This window comes from Dendropsophus ebraccatus, unplaced genomic scaffold, assembly GCF_027789765.1.
Source record: "Dendropsophus ebraccatus isolate aDenEbr1 unplaced genomic scaffold, aDenEbr1.pat pat_scaffold_2045_ctg1, whole genome shotgun sequence".
In the NCBI taxonomy this organism is placed as follows: Eukaryota; Metazoa; Chordata; class Amphibia; order Anura; family Hylidae; genus Dendropsophus; species Dendropsophus ebraccatus.
This window is the reverse complement of record NW_027209485.1, coordinates 2,311-18,114: the sequence shown is the minus strand read 5'-3', so window position 1 is coordinate 18,114 and position 15,804 is coordinate 2,311. Positions and strand designations below refer to the sequence as shown.

General features: G+C 45.3%; 1 protein-coding gene across 1 annotated transcript; it reads right to left on the bottom strand.

Moving 5' to 3' along the window:
* Positions 1 to 5,103: 5,103 nt before the first annotated feature.
* LOC138775781 (ketosamine-3-kinase-like) lies at positions 5,104 to 14,250 on the bottom strand. Its single transcript, XM_069956029.1, has 7 exons — positions 14,181 to 14,250; positions 10,770 to 10,981; positions 8,259 to 8,410; positions 8,006 to 8,097; positions 7,385 to 7,461; positions 7,150 to 7,272; positions 5,104 to 5,720 (listed from the first exon to the last, which is right to left on the bottom strand). The coding sequence occupies exons 1-7, from the start codon at positions 14,245 to 14,247 to the stop codon at positions 5,376 to 5,378; spliced, it is 1,068 nt and encodes a 355-aa protein (XP_069812130.1). The 5' UTR covers positions 14,248 to 14,250; the 3' UTR covers positions 5,104 to 5,375.
* Between the last annotated feature and the right edge of the window lie 1,554 nt (positions 14,251 to 15,804).

The following is a 15,804-nucleotide window of genomic DNA, read 5'->3' as shown; positions in this document are numbered from 1 at the left end:
GGTGGGCAAACATACCACATACTGGCCACCGTGACATGTGCCTTGTTTGGTACTACAACAGCCAGCGCAGCCACAAAATGCCCGCTGCGCACATCCCATACCCCTGATCACTCTGATATATAGATAGCTGTACCCCCTGATCCTTATACTACTCCTGTATATCTCCTCTAGATATGTCTGTACCCCTGATCCCTGCTATATACTCCTCCTGTACCCCCATCCTCTGCTATAACTCTTCTGTACCCCCTGATCCCTCGCTATATACCCTCCTGTACCCCTGATCCCTCTATATACTCCTTCTGTACCCCTGAACCCTCTGCTATATATTTCTCCTGTACCCTGATTCCTCCACTATATATGTCTCCTGTACCTGATCCCTTCTATATACTCCTCCTGTACCCCCTGAACCCTTGCTATATACTCCTCCTGTACCCCCTGATACTCCTCCTCCTGCTATATACTCCTCCCTGTACCCTCCTGCTATATACCCTCTGTACCCCCTATCGCTGCTATATACTCCTCTGTACCCCTGATCCCTGCTATACTCCTGTACCCTAATCCTCGTCTATATACCTCCTGTACCCTGATCTGGCTCTATATACTCCTCCTGTACCCTAATCCCTGCTATATCCTTCTGTACCCCTGATCCTGCGCTATATACTCCTCCTGTACCCCTGATCCCTCCTCTATATACTCCTCCTGTCCCCCCTGATCCTCGCTATATACTCCCCTGTACCCCTGATCCCTCGCTATATACTGTCCTGTCCCTGATCCTCACGTATACCCCTGTACCCTTTATCCTCGCTATATACTCCTACCCCCTGATCCTCCACAATACTCCTCCTGTACCCTGATCCCTCCGCTCTATACTCCTCCTGTACCCCCTGATCCCTCCGCTTATACTCCTCTGTACCCCTGATCCCTCCGCTCTATACTCCTCCTGTACCCTGATCCCTCCTCTATACTCTCCGTCCCCTGATCCCTCCGCTATATACTCCTCCTGTACCCCCTGATCCCTACGCCATATACTCCTCCTGTACCCCCTGATCCCTCCGCTATATACTCCTCCTGTACCCCTGATCCCTCCGCTATATACTCCTCCTGTCCCCCGATCCCTCCGCTATATACTCCTCTGTACCCTGATCCCTCCGCTATATATACTCCTGTCCCCCTGATCCTCAGCCGCTACCTCCTGTACCCCTGATCCCTCCGCTATATACTCCTCCTGTACCCCTGATCCCTCGCTATACTCCTCCTTTACGATCCCTCCGCTATATATATACCCCTGATATACAGGATCTCTGGCAGGTGCCAGATTATTGGAATTCTTTTGTCTTGTCCTCTATCCCATCCATCTATTCTTATCTTCCCACATATATCGGCACATTATTTTAGGCTGGAATAAATAGCGTCTGGTAATAGGCAGCGATTAGTCAGAGGCGGCACATGTTGTGCGGTCACAGACCCCCGCAGACCCCTCACAGATCCTCTGGATATTTCTGATCTCCGCTGAAACAAATATTCTTTTTTTGCAGATTTTTGGCTGGGTGGACAGGTGACGGCACATTTCTGGCTGCTGTAGATGTGGGCCACTAAGCCGGGGCGTCAGCAGCCATGCTAATTTTAAGACATTGCTCCTTTAAATCCGTCACATGATCGTGTCAGTCAACCATCAAGTATTTATGGAGGGATGGAATGTTATAAGCGACCTCCAGTGACCCCGAAATACCGTCTGACCTCATGCTGCATACCAATCTACACTGTGGAGAGCGAGATATGGATGCTTAAAGGGTAACTCCAACTACACCTATACATTACTCCACACATTATAGAGAGGTGGTCTGAAACCTGGGGCTCTCCAGCTATCACAAAACTACAACTCCCAGAATGCCCAGAAAGCCAACATCCAATATCACAGACTCGAGGAACATTCATTGACAACTACAGCCGGGGAGGTTGTCACAGCCCCGCCCCTAAAGTATTGTGTCTCAGCATAGAATTAATTACACTAAAGGTTACTAACAGTACATGATGGGGAGTGTAGTACTGGGCAAACCTGGGAGTATCACATGTAATAGGCTTAGATACACAGGGGCAGCAGACAGTATCAAGCACAATAGATTAGACACATCATCTCAACAGACAGAATCACACATGATAAGTTTAGATACATAATTCAGCAGGCAGTGGTACACATGATAGGCTTAGACTACACCAGCTCGTGTATCATATTATTGGACCATGACAGAATAGATACCTCAGAAGACAGTATCAAAGATGATAGGCTTAGCTACACAGGTTGAGCAGACAGTATCACATATTATAGGCTTAGATACAACAGCATAGCAGAAAGTATCACATAATATAAGATTAGATACAAGTTACAGTAGTGTTTTATCATAATAGGCTTGGATACACAGGTTCAGCAGACAGGATCACATGATAAAATTAGATACAGCATTATCGGACAGATCCAAATGCTAGCTTAGCTCAGCAGACAGATCACAGAGCATTACAGTATCGGTACATAATAGCTTAGATACACAGCTCAGCAGACAGTATCCCACATGATAAACTTAGATACAGCAGTTTATCAGACAGATCACACACTTAGATACAGGGCACAGCAGACAGTATACAATTGTGATATACAGATAGCAAGACAGTATCACATGCAGGATTTGATACAGCAGATTTATCAGACAGATTGATACACTTAGATACAGTTTAGCAGACAGTATCACGTGATAGGCTTAGATACCAGACAGTATCACAACAGGCTTTGATAGGATAAAGCAGACAGTATCACACAGAATAGGCTTAGATACAGTAGTTTATCAGACAGTATCACACAGGACAATAGTTTATCAGACAGTATCACACAGGATAGGCTTAGATACATTAGTTTATCAGACAGTATCACACATGACAATAGTTTATCAGACAATATCACACATGATAGGTTTAGATACAGTAGTTTATCAGACAGTATCACACAGGACAATAGTTTATCAGACAGTATCACACATAGACATAGTTTATCAGACAGTATCACACATGATAGGCTTAGATACAGTAATTTATCAGACAGCATCACACATGACAAGTAGTTTATCAGACAGTATCACACACGATAGGCTTAGATACAGTAGTTTATCAGACAGTATCACACATGACAGGCTTTGATACATCATCCCTGTCAGCACTGGCTGTATATTTGCCCCCTCCCAGGTCTCGGGGGTCTCACACAAGGTGACCGTCAGCTGTGACATTCCTGGCGTCTCCTCTCATGACTCTCAGCAATAATTGGAGTGGCAGTTGTCACCTCTATATAGAGAATAGCTTGGAATCCTCTCCTCCGAATATCACAAGGAATGTGACAGGAACATCCAGATCCATCACCCCCTGGGATCTCACTCATTGTCAGGACTCATGTTTGCTGTCAGTGAATTGGGACATTCTCTGTGCATACCTGCCCTGACCTCCTACTTTTCACAGCTGAGGGTTTGTCACCACGAGATCACAAAATCTAGTGTGGGGGCATCCTGAACAGAGTCACCCGCCGAGTCTCATGTGTCCTAAGGGGGCAAATGTATAAGGGGCCTCCACAGAAGAGAATCACACCATAGGTGGCATCTGAAGCACTGCAGGGGCATCTGAAGCACTGAAGGGGCATCTGAAGCACTGATGGGGCATATGAATTACTGCAGGGGCATCTGAAGCACTGATGGGGCATATAAGGTAATGCAGGGGCATTTAAAGCATTGATAGGGCATATGAAGTACAGATGGGGTATATGAAGTACTGCAGGAGCATCTGAAGCACTGAAGGGGCATATGAAGTACTGCAGGGGCATATGAAGCACTGATGGGGCATATGAATTACTGCAGGGGCATCTGAAGCACTGATGGGGCATATGAGGTACTGCAGGGGCATTTAAAGCATTGATAGGGCATATGAAGTACGGATGGGGTATATGAAGTACTGCAGGGGCATCTGAAGCACTGATGGGGCATATGAAGTACTGCAGGGGCATCTGAAGCACTGATGGGGCATATGAAGTACTGCAGGGGCATTTGAAGCAATGGTGAAGCACCCAAGGTACTGTTTGGGGCATATGAAACACTGATAGGGCATCTAAAGAACTATAGGGGGCATTCACTTGAATGGTTGTAGGAACCATCTGAAGCTCTGATGGGGGCATGTGGAGTACTGCAGGGGGCTATGAATCAATGTGGAGTACTGTAGGGGACGTCTGGGGCCTAAACTAATAAAGGTTAGAGTATAGAAGTTTTATACTTTTGATGGGAGAATGATGGGTAGCCCCACCTCTAATACCCCAAAGGTATGGTACAGATGAATGGGATGAGCTGCAGTACCTGGCACAACCACTTGTATGGTGGAGGCGCAGTACCTGTGTAAACAGGAACGTTGTGGCCCCTTTACTTTGCTAGTTCTTAGAGGTGAGACCCCAAATGCTCAGATATTGATGGTATATAGGACATAATAAAAACCGAAATGGGGGAAAATTGCTCTCCATATTAGTCACTACTCCCCCCATCATCTTCCTCCTTACTACCACTAGGGAGTTAGGCACACTGTGTTCGTCTTCATCTATAATGGAGTAGGTATAAGCAATGAGCTGCAGGGCTCCGATCACTCATGTTGTGTCTTCTTTTGATTATGCTGCCACCTAGTGTCTGTAATAAGTATCTACAGATCTGTTCGTCTGAAAATCTCATTGAATAGACCCCCACTCCATTCCTTAAAGGGTGCCTCCACCAAGATGAGGAATGTCTTATAAATGCCACATCCAGAGATGGTGAATGTGGTGGTGTGACTACTGTCTCCATCAGCGCAGTGGAAAGATTATGTTTGACAGGGCGGTTGCTAGGGAGCATTGCCTAACAACAGTCTCGGTGGTCAGCCAGCATTGCCCAGCACTGTGCTTGTCTCAGTCCAGCATGTACTGTAATAGAAGATGGAGGATGTCCTTATACTGCCACAATATAGATTACACGATTACTTAATATTTCCATTTTATTTTGGAGATGACCGATGTATGTCCCTCACGTACCCCCTCCCCCACATACCCCCTCATTCATTAAAACTGTGTAGTCCGCTCTTATAGGCAGCTATGTAAAATCCAGAGTCTTGTGACCTCGGTGTTCACCACATGATGGCATCCCGCCACAGCCACCATGGAGCCCTCATCCTGGAAAACTCCTCCTCTACTTTCCTATACCCATCTGATAATCCAGCAGCTATCAGACACCAATGATGCCAGATTATAGGAATTTCACTGTATTTGGTTTTATCTTTGTGCGTCCTGTAATCTTAGGCATAGGATTTAGATACGTCCCTGTTCTTCATCCTCACAAGATCTGGAGGAGGTGTCTCATAAGCTCCAAGGTGCTTCTCCTGAACATGGTACCAAAGTGGTTCCAGTTATTAAGAGAGTGGAAGAGCTGGTAGAGTGGTCGCCGGAGGTCAAAGCTGGGGGACTTGGGGATTTTCCTGTGATATGCCTGGTAAAAGTCGCCACAGTGATCCCCAAACATGTCACCAATGGACAAGTCATACTCAGAGTGGCCGTAGAAGGAGCCAGGGTCAAAGAGAACAGGTCCATGGTCGTCCTCAGCCACATTGGCCTCCCATAGATCCCCGTGTAAGAGAGACGGAACAATCACAGTATCTCTGAAGGCGTTCTGGACCTTCATCTGAGAAGGGATAAAAAGACACATATTAGCCAAACCAGACGTCCACACACATACATCTACAACAGTGCCTACACACATACATCTACAACAGTGCCTACACACATACATCTACAACAGTGCCTACACACATACATCTACAACAGTGCCTACACACATACATCTACAACAGTGCCTACACACATACATCTACAACAGTGCCTACACACATACATCTACAACAGTGCCTACACACATACATCTACAACAGTGCCTACACACATACATCTACAACAGTGCCTACACACATACATCTACAACAGTGCCTACACACATACATCTACAGCAGTGGCCACACATATATACATCTACAGCAGTGGCCACACATATATACATCTACAGCAGTGGCCACACATGTACTGACAGACATCCACATCAATGTCCACATATATACAGATAGACACCCACATCCATGTCCACACATATACAGACATCCACATCAATGTCCACATATATACAGTACATCTACTGCAGTGCCGACACATATACAGACATCCACATCAATGTCCACATATATACAGTACATCTACTGCAGTGCCGACACATATACAGACTCCCACATCCATGTCCACACATATACAGACATCCACATCAATGTCCACACATATAGATCTACAGCAGTGCCACCTGTTCTCCTAAACAGACATCCACATTAATGTCCACACATATACAGATAGACACCCACATCCATGTCCACACATATACAGGCATCCACATCAGTGTCATTTTGTATATTGACATCCCCATCAGTGTCCACACGTATTCATCTACAATATCAATATCCACAGACATACATTCACACGATTGTCCCCACACATATACAGACATCCACATCAGTGTCCACATGCCTGGCTGGGCTGCAAACACAGAATAATTTTGGATATCACGCAGAAAGGGGTGTGGCCTAATGAAAACTTAAAATTTCCCATAGTTTTCCGCAATGTCTGAGCCGGTCATAGGAAACTGACCAAACTGCTGGAAACTACAGATAGCGAACCTCCGGTATACCTGGGTTTGTCCGAGCCTGAACGTGCAGCATTTGATTACGGGCGGCTGAAGAAGTTGGATGCAGTCCTAAGGATGCCATAGGCTGTATCTTTGTTTTCCAAGGCTGCCTAGGGTGGCATCCAACTTCTTCAGCCACCGGTAATCAAATGCTGCACGTTCAGGCTCGGACAAACTGGTGTGTACTTGAAATTTTCTCATCTCTACTGGAAACCCCAGCGATCACCTGAAAACTGTAAGGGAACAAGAGGACAAGTGTTAAGTTTCTCTACAGTGCCACCACTGGACAAAGGAGGAAATACAAGTTGTCCTTTGAAACTATTGAACCCTAACCATAATATAGGGGGGAGCCCCAACCACCCCCTCACTATCAGGAGATATTTCCTACCTGCAGCTCAGACCACAGTCCCAGAAGCGTCCGGTCACCATAGTCCCTCTCAATCAGCCGGAGCTGCGGCTGCAGACGCTGAGATGTAAAGAAGGTGACCCAGTCCTCCTGCCAGCTGTTCTCCTGAACATACAGCCAGAACAAGCAAGCTCGTAAAAAGTATTTTTCTTTTTATATAATATCACTTTAAAATGTCACAATAATTTAAGAAATTTCCGGAATGAATTCTGCTCACCTGTGGGATGTAGCCGCAACATGTGCTAGTGTGAAAGCCAAACCTCTCCACTGGCCGCAGGCTCTCGGGACATCCTCCTGAAGAGAGGACAGATATGTGTATGTACACACTGAAACCACACTACGCAGCTCTCTGCTCTGTATGTACACAGTGACCGCACCAGCAGAACAGTGAGTGCAGCTCTGGAGTGTAATACAGGATGGAACTCAGGATCAGTAATGTATGTACACAGTGACCCACCAGCAGAATAGTGAGTGCAGCTCTGGAGTATAATACAGGATGTAACCCAGGATCAGTAATGTATGTACACAGTAACCCCCACCAGCAGAATAGTGAGTGCAGCTCTGGAGTATAATACAGGATGTAACTCAGGATCAGTAATGTAATGTATGTACACAGTGACCCCACCAGCAGAATAGTAAGTGCAGCTCTGGAGTATAATACAGGATGTAATTCAGGATCAGTAATGTATGTACACAGTGACCCCCACCAGCAGAATAGTAAGTGCAGCTCTGGAGTATAATACAGGATGTAACCCAGGATCAGTACTGCGATTATGCCACATTGGTGACCTCCTCACTTGAAAATCTAAAATACTGATATTCCATCTCCTCTTCTCACCTATGGTCCCGATGTATTTTTGCATGTTTATTTTTAATAACCAATTGTGGGCATGAAGATGAGCCAGCTGATCCCCCAGTTTTCCAGCAAACCTAGAGAAAAAGTTTCAAAATCAATTTCTGTGTGTTTCCTAAATATATCCCTTACGTTACACTAAATAACAATAGCATTATTATTACCATGTAGTAATAGCCGCTAGAATACAGTGTGTTGTGGAGGGCTGCAATTTTCTACAACTGTATCAACAGCTTACCTGCTGATAGGTAGCAGATCCATAAAGTTCATAATCAGTAAAGCTCCCCCTGCTGGAAGCTTAGCCAATGTGATGGGTTGGGGCACTCGCACCGTACACGTTCTCCCTATTGCTTCTAAACTTGCTATTTCCCCATCAAACATGGTAACAGCCTGCAATGAATAATGAATAAAATGAATAAGAATACCACATTATATTTATTGTTCTGCAGTTTTTTTGCTTTAGGGCCCGTTCACACAGAGTAAGAACAGCCTCCAGCCTCCGTGTGATAATGACACTCTATGGGAGGCGCGCGCTGCATCTCTCGGGGCTGAAGAATGAACATGTTGATTCTTCAGCGTGGGGAGAGGAGCCACGGGCGCCTCCCATAGAGTGTTATTATGACACGGAGGCTGGAGGCTGTCCGCTACGGAATTCCGCCATTCTTACTCTGTGTGAACGGGCCCTTACAAAGAACACTACTATAATACTGCTCCCTATGTACAAGAATATAACTACTATAATACTGCTCCTATATACAGGAATATAACTACTATAATACTGCTCCTATATACAAGAATATAATTACTATAATACTGCCCCTATATACAACAATATAACTAATATAATACCTCTCCTATATACAAGAATATAACTACTATAATACTGCCCTCCTATATACAGGAATATAACTACTATAATACTGCCCCTATATACAAGAATATAACTACTATAATACTGCTCCTATATACAAGAATATATCTACTATAATACTGCTCCTATATACAACAATATAACTACTATAATACTGCCCCTATATACAGGAATATAACTACTATAATACTGCTCCTATATATAAGAATATAACTACTATAATACTGCTCTTATATACAAGAATATAACTACTGTAATACTGTCACCTATATACAAGAATATACCTACTATAATACTGCTCCTATATACAAGAATATAACTACTATAATACTGCTCCTATATACAGGAATATATCTACTATAATACTGCTCCTATATACAAGAATATAACTACTATAATACTGCTCCTATACACAGGAATATAACTACTATAATACTGCTTCCTATGTACAAGAATATAACTACTATAATACACGACATGGAGAGAAAGGAACGTCTGCACATCCCCATCTATGGCTGATACTAATGCCGCTAGGCCTATTTTAAAAAACAACACCAGGGTGTCTGTATATAATTTGATCAAACCATAATAGCCCCGTGTACCACGTGCAGGTCCCCTGGTTCACACGGGTCCCTACGCTAACTCCACACCGTGTCTGTCAGTGACCGCCACCCCCGCAAAGCGTGCACATGCAGGGAAGGGAGGCCATGGAGTGGCCCTGCAACCCCCATGTCACAGGACCAGCAGCGCTTCTTTCTCTCCTGTATCGTATAACTACTATAATACTTCTCCTATATACAATAATATAACTGCTATAATACTGCCCCCTATATACAAGAATACAACTACTATAATACTGCTCCTATACACAAGAATATAACTACAATAATACTGCTCCTATATACAAGAATATAACGACTATAATACTGCTCCTATATACAAAAATATAACTGCTAAAATACTACTCCCTATATACAGGAATATAACTACTATAATACTGCTGATATACACAAGAATATAACTACTATAATACTGCTCCTATATACAAGAATATACCTACTATAATACTGCCTCCTATATACAAGAATATAACTACTATAATACTGCCCCTATATACAAGAATATAACTACTATAATACTGCACTATATACAAGAATATAACTATTATAATACTGCTCCTATATACAAGAATATAACTACTATAAGGCCGGAAGATGCGTGGTTAGCCACGGGAAACAGTCTGTAGCCATTAGGACGCCTCTGCTTTCACTCCCCCTCCCCACACATGTCTGTCAATACTGAATAAATGGATTGATTTGCAGCAACTTTTTGGGTGAGTGCAAGCTCTTTTTTCTTCGTTTGGAATAACTACTATAATACTGCCCCCTATGTATAAGAATATAACTACTACATTATAGTTGGCCCCCTTTGTTCAGAAATATCACAGCTATAACGCAATGTCCAGAACATACAGGCGTAAAGTGAATGTACCATCAGGCCCGGGCTGAAGCACTGGAGGCGGCCAACCCACCCCTCGTGGGAGGAAACCCCCCGCCCCTCTAGGATACGGCTCCATTGATTCTAATGGAGCCACGTCATAGAGGAGCGGAGTTTCCTCCCGTTGGGGATGCTGCAGCCCGGGCCTGATGGTACATTCACTTTACAGATGAGCAAAACTTCCGCATGCTCAGGTCCAGCATTTGATCAGTGGCTGAAGAAGTTGGATGCAGCCCTAGGTGGCCCTGGAAAACATGGATATATCCTATGGTTGTATCTATGTTTTACAGGCAGCCTTAGGACTGTATAGAACGTCTTCAGCCACCTGTAATGCTGTATGCTCAGGCGGACCTGTACAGGTTATTATGACGACCATCTGACCTGATCACCGTGATTCCATTTTACAAACACTCGGCCCTGGTCTGTGTGGTACTTCCAGGCCTGGCTGATACATCCGCCCTGTATGTGCCCACATGGGATGAGGACGGAGGTGTGGAGGACCTTCTTCAGCTGCTCCTCTATTCCTTGGTAGCTCATGGGGTCCATAGAACGCTGATCCATCTGCGGGAGGGTCAGGGGGCAGCACTGTTTATCTGGGAGGGAAGCGGTCACCGATCAGTCCAAAAATAAATTCTGCTTCTACCAAACAGTTTTAATCCACGAGATGGAAACCTGAGCTGTGATTTCCCATGCACTCATGGCGTCTATTTATATAACCTCAGAATAGTGAAAGCTACAGAGCAATTCACATACACATGTAACCACTGGAGGGAATACTGGGGATTACAGCTCCTGAATGCTGCAGGATTGTTAATGCAGTCCATAGTTAGCTATCTCACCAGCACTACTGGTCCCAGGCGTTGGTGCTCAGTCAGGTGTGCAATCACCTCTCATCAGTGCTGCAGGTGGTGCTCAGCTTAACACATAGAAGTCCATACAAGTATATACAAGAAGATGACATCCCGTGATCTGCAGGGAGTGTGCCTACCTCCTGTTATTGGATAAAGATGAAGCTTTTACGGTGAAGTGCTGCGGTATGTAATCTTCTTGTATATAGGATTGTTAATGCAGTCGAGCAGGTAATGTATGCTGTGGGGGTTAAAGGGGCCGGGTCGCATATCTGAGGCTGAATGAATTTTCCGCTGCAGATATGTGACCCCATAGGCCTTCATTATACCAGGATCCGCATTGGATTTTGCTGCAAACCTGCAGCGTGAAATCCGCTGCGGATTCGTTATATGTGAAGGCACCCTAAGGAATCCATGCTTATGATCCGCTGCGGATTCGTTATGTGTGAAGGCACCCTATGGAATCCACGGCTATGATCCGCTGCGGATTCCGTCGCTTGTACCCACTTGCATCTCCGCCTGTGCCATAGACACTGTTCTATAGCCAGGCCGTTTCCGCTGTCCACCGAAAGAATTGACATGGCTATGACACGGGCAGAGATGCGTGCCGCGAATGGGTACGAGGGACAGAATCAGGGTAGACATGCGGATTTCTTAGTGTGCATGCACCCTAATACAGAGGTTTACAGCAGGGTGGGCGCTTCCATCGGGTGGCCCGGGTTGGCCCGTCTCTCCTATGGAGCGTTCAGAAACCTTGGTGGCTGGGATCGGAGCACTTTATTCCTAGTCAGCATAGTGGTCAGGTACCACACGTGGAGTGCACGGTAGAGATGAGCGAACCAGGTTTGGGTTAGAGTCCATCCAAACCCGATCGTTCGGTATTTGATTAGCTGGGGCTGCTGAACTTGGATGAAGCTCTAAGGTTGTCTGGAAAACATGGATACAGCCAATGACTATATCCATGTTTTCCACATAGCCTTAGAGCTTTATCCAAGTTCAGCAGCCACCGCTAATCAAATGCCAAAAGTTCAGGGTTCAGATGGACTCCAGCATGCTCCAGGTTCGCTCGTCTCTAGTGCACAGTGTTTAGTATAGACGCAGCGTAAAATCCTCCCCGTGGATGAGGTGGTTAGGGGCACACTCGGTGACCTGGTGAAGATGCGCTCTCTGAAGTACGAGGGCTGGTAGGGCCTCTTGTCTTTGGAGGGGCTCTGCCTTTAGGGCCAGTTCACACTGAGTAAACACTGCGTAATTCCACGGCGGACCTCTCCGCCGCAGAATTCCGCCATGCTCAGTGTGCTGCTGTAAGTAAATGAGAGGGCACACAAAGCAACATGTTAGTTCTTTGAGCAGAGAGCGTCAGCAGCGGACGAGTGTGCGCCCTCTCATTCACTTACAGCAGCACACTGAGCACGGTGGGATTCCATGGCAGGCCTCTCCGCCATGCTCAGTGTGCTGCTGTAAGTGAATGAGAGGGCGCGCGCTCGTCCGCTGCAGAATTTACTCAGTGTGAACTGGCCCTTAAGGTGCCTTAGCCTGCGTCTCCTCTCCTGGTGCTGGCACATTAGTGTTTTGTTTTGTGCTGTAGCTGTATAGGAATATAGGGCTTGCAGGCGCTGAACTTGGGCTTTCGGGCTGTGTGTGGGGCTGAGAAGCCTTACTATGGTTTGTTATATTGTTTGTATATATTATTAGTCTAGATTCACACACACACACACTGTATCACAGCGGATTTTATGCTCCGAATGTGCAACAGATTTGATCTAAATAACTGAACACAGCATTAAATCTGCTGCAGATCCTGTACGTGTGAACGCACCCTTAGTGTGTGTTTATTGTATATATGAAGGGGGGAGATTTATCAAACATAGTGTAAAGTGAAACTGGCTCAGTTGCCCCTAGCAACCAATCAGATTTCACTTTTCATTCCTCCCAGACTCTTTGAAAAATGAAAGGTGGAATCTGATTGGTTGCTAGGGGCAACTAAGCCAGTTTTACTTTACACCACTGGTGTCAAAGTCAGGCCCTCCAGCTGTTACAAAACTACCATTCCCATCATGCCTGGACAGACAAAGCTACAGAGAAAATCCTGGTTCATGGACGTCTGTTATCATGTACTGGGGCATGTGATGCGGGACCAGCTCAGGGCCCCTTTCCCCAAAAAAGTGCTTTGGTGTTTGAAGTGGGGATTTAGTTATTTATGTATGTATATATTTATTGTATGAGAAATGCAGCCAGACCAGGGGTTTAGTATATAGTTGTTATTGTGCACAGGTTGTTGCGTTATTAGTTATTATGATGGTGCGTTTACACAGAGATTTATGTGACAAATGTTTTAAGCCACAGCCAGTAATGGATTTGAAGAGGAGAAATCTCAATCTTTCCTTTATGGCCTGCTCCCTACTTAGTCTGTTCCTGGCTTTGGCTTCAAAGATCTGTCAGATGAATCTCTCTGTGCAAAAGCACCATTAGTTAATATTTATGTTTTATTAAAAAGAAAAAAAAAAAATCTACTTTGCATGTGTGGAGGTCAATACAGTGGTGTGTTTGGCAAGTATGAAGCTGAACCAGCCAGGCAAGTGACGGAATCTGCAGCAAGTTATCAGCTTGATTTTCTTAGGCTATGTTCACACTACGTAAGAGACCGGCCGTTCCGTGACCCCGGCCGATTCACGGAATGGCCGGTCTCTGGCCAGATCATCTCGGCCGGTACCTACGTACTGGACGGATGATCTTTCCGGCCACAGAGCTCTGATGCTGTTTATACACAGTGACCCCACCAGCAGAATAGTGATTGCAGCTCTGGAGTATAATACAGGTTTTTGGTCAATGATCTATTGAGCTCCACGAAGGAAACTGATCCAGCAGTGGAGGAGGGGGTAAAAGTTACCAGAAAAGGTTAAAATGTTTTTAAGAAGTTGATAGCCGATAGGAGTGACATTACCTGCCATCCTGTCTGGAGGTCTCGGAGATGCTGTGGATCTCTTCCTCTTCAGCCTCGTGTGTCCCATATAATGTAGGTGCGGCCACTGTTATAAGTTAATGCAATGCACACAGGGAGTGATAGGACCCCACAAGAGTGATGGTGCAATCCTTACACAATAGGGACTCACTGGGCTCAGACGGAGGGGGATAATCCTAAAACAATTACATTTTCCCAGGGCCCCCTGGTCATATGCAGACAATGTCAGGTCACATGACTGGACAAGGGTCAATACTATTGTCTATACAATATCTCCCATATAAGTGCCGGGACAATAGAGGGGGATAATCCTGAGGGCTGGAACAATCCTAAAGTGATTACATTTACCCAGGGCCAATGTGGGGTGGGCACATTGGCTGGTATAATATGGGGAATGGGGGAAAGTATGGGGTATCTGGTCCTCTGGGGGTAGGAATTGGCTGGCATACTAGGGTACGCTACAGATGGGGACACGGTAGATGGTGATGTATGGAGTATTTGTGACTGGCACTTTGATAGTGGCATACTAGGGTACGCTACAGATGGGAACACGGTAGATGGTGATGTATGGGGTATTTGTGAATGGTTCCTTGGTGAGCATTATATATGATATGCTGCAAATGGAGATGCATAGAGTATAAGTAAAGGCCCTTTTTGGTGGCACACATCAGCTGGCATTACATAGGGTACACTGCAGATGGGGGATGTATGGGGTATCTGTGACTGGTCCTTAGGGGAAGGGGGGGGGGCAATTTGGCTAACAAAGCATGGGGTACACTTTATGGGAATGCATAGAGTATCTGTGACTGGCACTTTGGTAGTGGCATAGTATAGGGTACGCTACATATGGGGACATGGCGGATGGTGCATCTGTGACTGGCCCTCCGGCGGCACATGGTTGGCATATTATACGGTACACTACAGATGGGATGTATGGGGTATTTGTGACTGGCACAGCACACAGAATACTATCCCTATCCATAGGAATCCTGGCTGGCGCTATTCTGTATACACTCTGCTCAGCACTGTTATGGGCCACACAATGGTTATTACAGAAACACTCCCATCAGCTGCTGCAGAACCTCTTTTCACAGTGGATTAAAGCATGTCATGTTACACAATCGACACCAGACTTGAAGGTCTGTATAAAGATGTTCTGCAGCAGCTGAGCAATAAGGGAAACTTCATGGCACTGTCTTATAGTAATATTCTCTATAATATAATATTGCCTATAGTAACCAATTCCCCTATAGATCAGTTTCCCTTCATTTCCAATGAAACAGATTAATGGTGCGTTCACACCTACAGGATCTGCAGCTGATTTTTCTGCAGCAGATTTCATTTAATAACTGAACACAGCATCAAATCTGCTGCAGATCCTGTAGGTGTGAACGCACCCTAACAGTTCCTTTAAGACCTCCATCACCTGTGATAACCCTCCCCCATTACACACAATAAAGATACCTGTGGCCATGGTGACGTCCGATGAGGTCATAGATAAAATACACAGAGCAGACCGCAGGGCGGCAGATTTAATGGCGGCACTAGAGAAGTCATGGGTCCCATTAACAGCAAGTAAAACTAAAAGCTACGCGTTATACAGCTA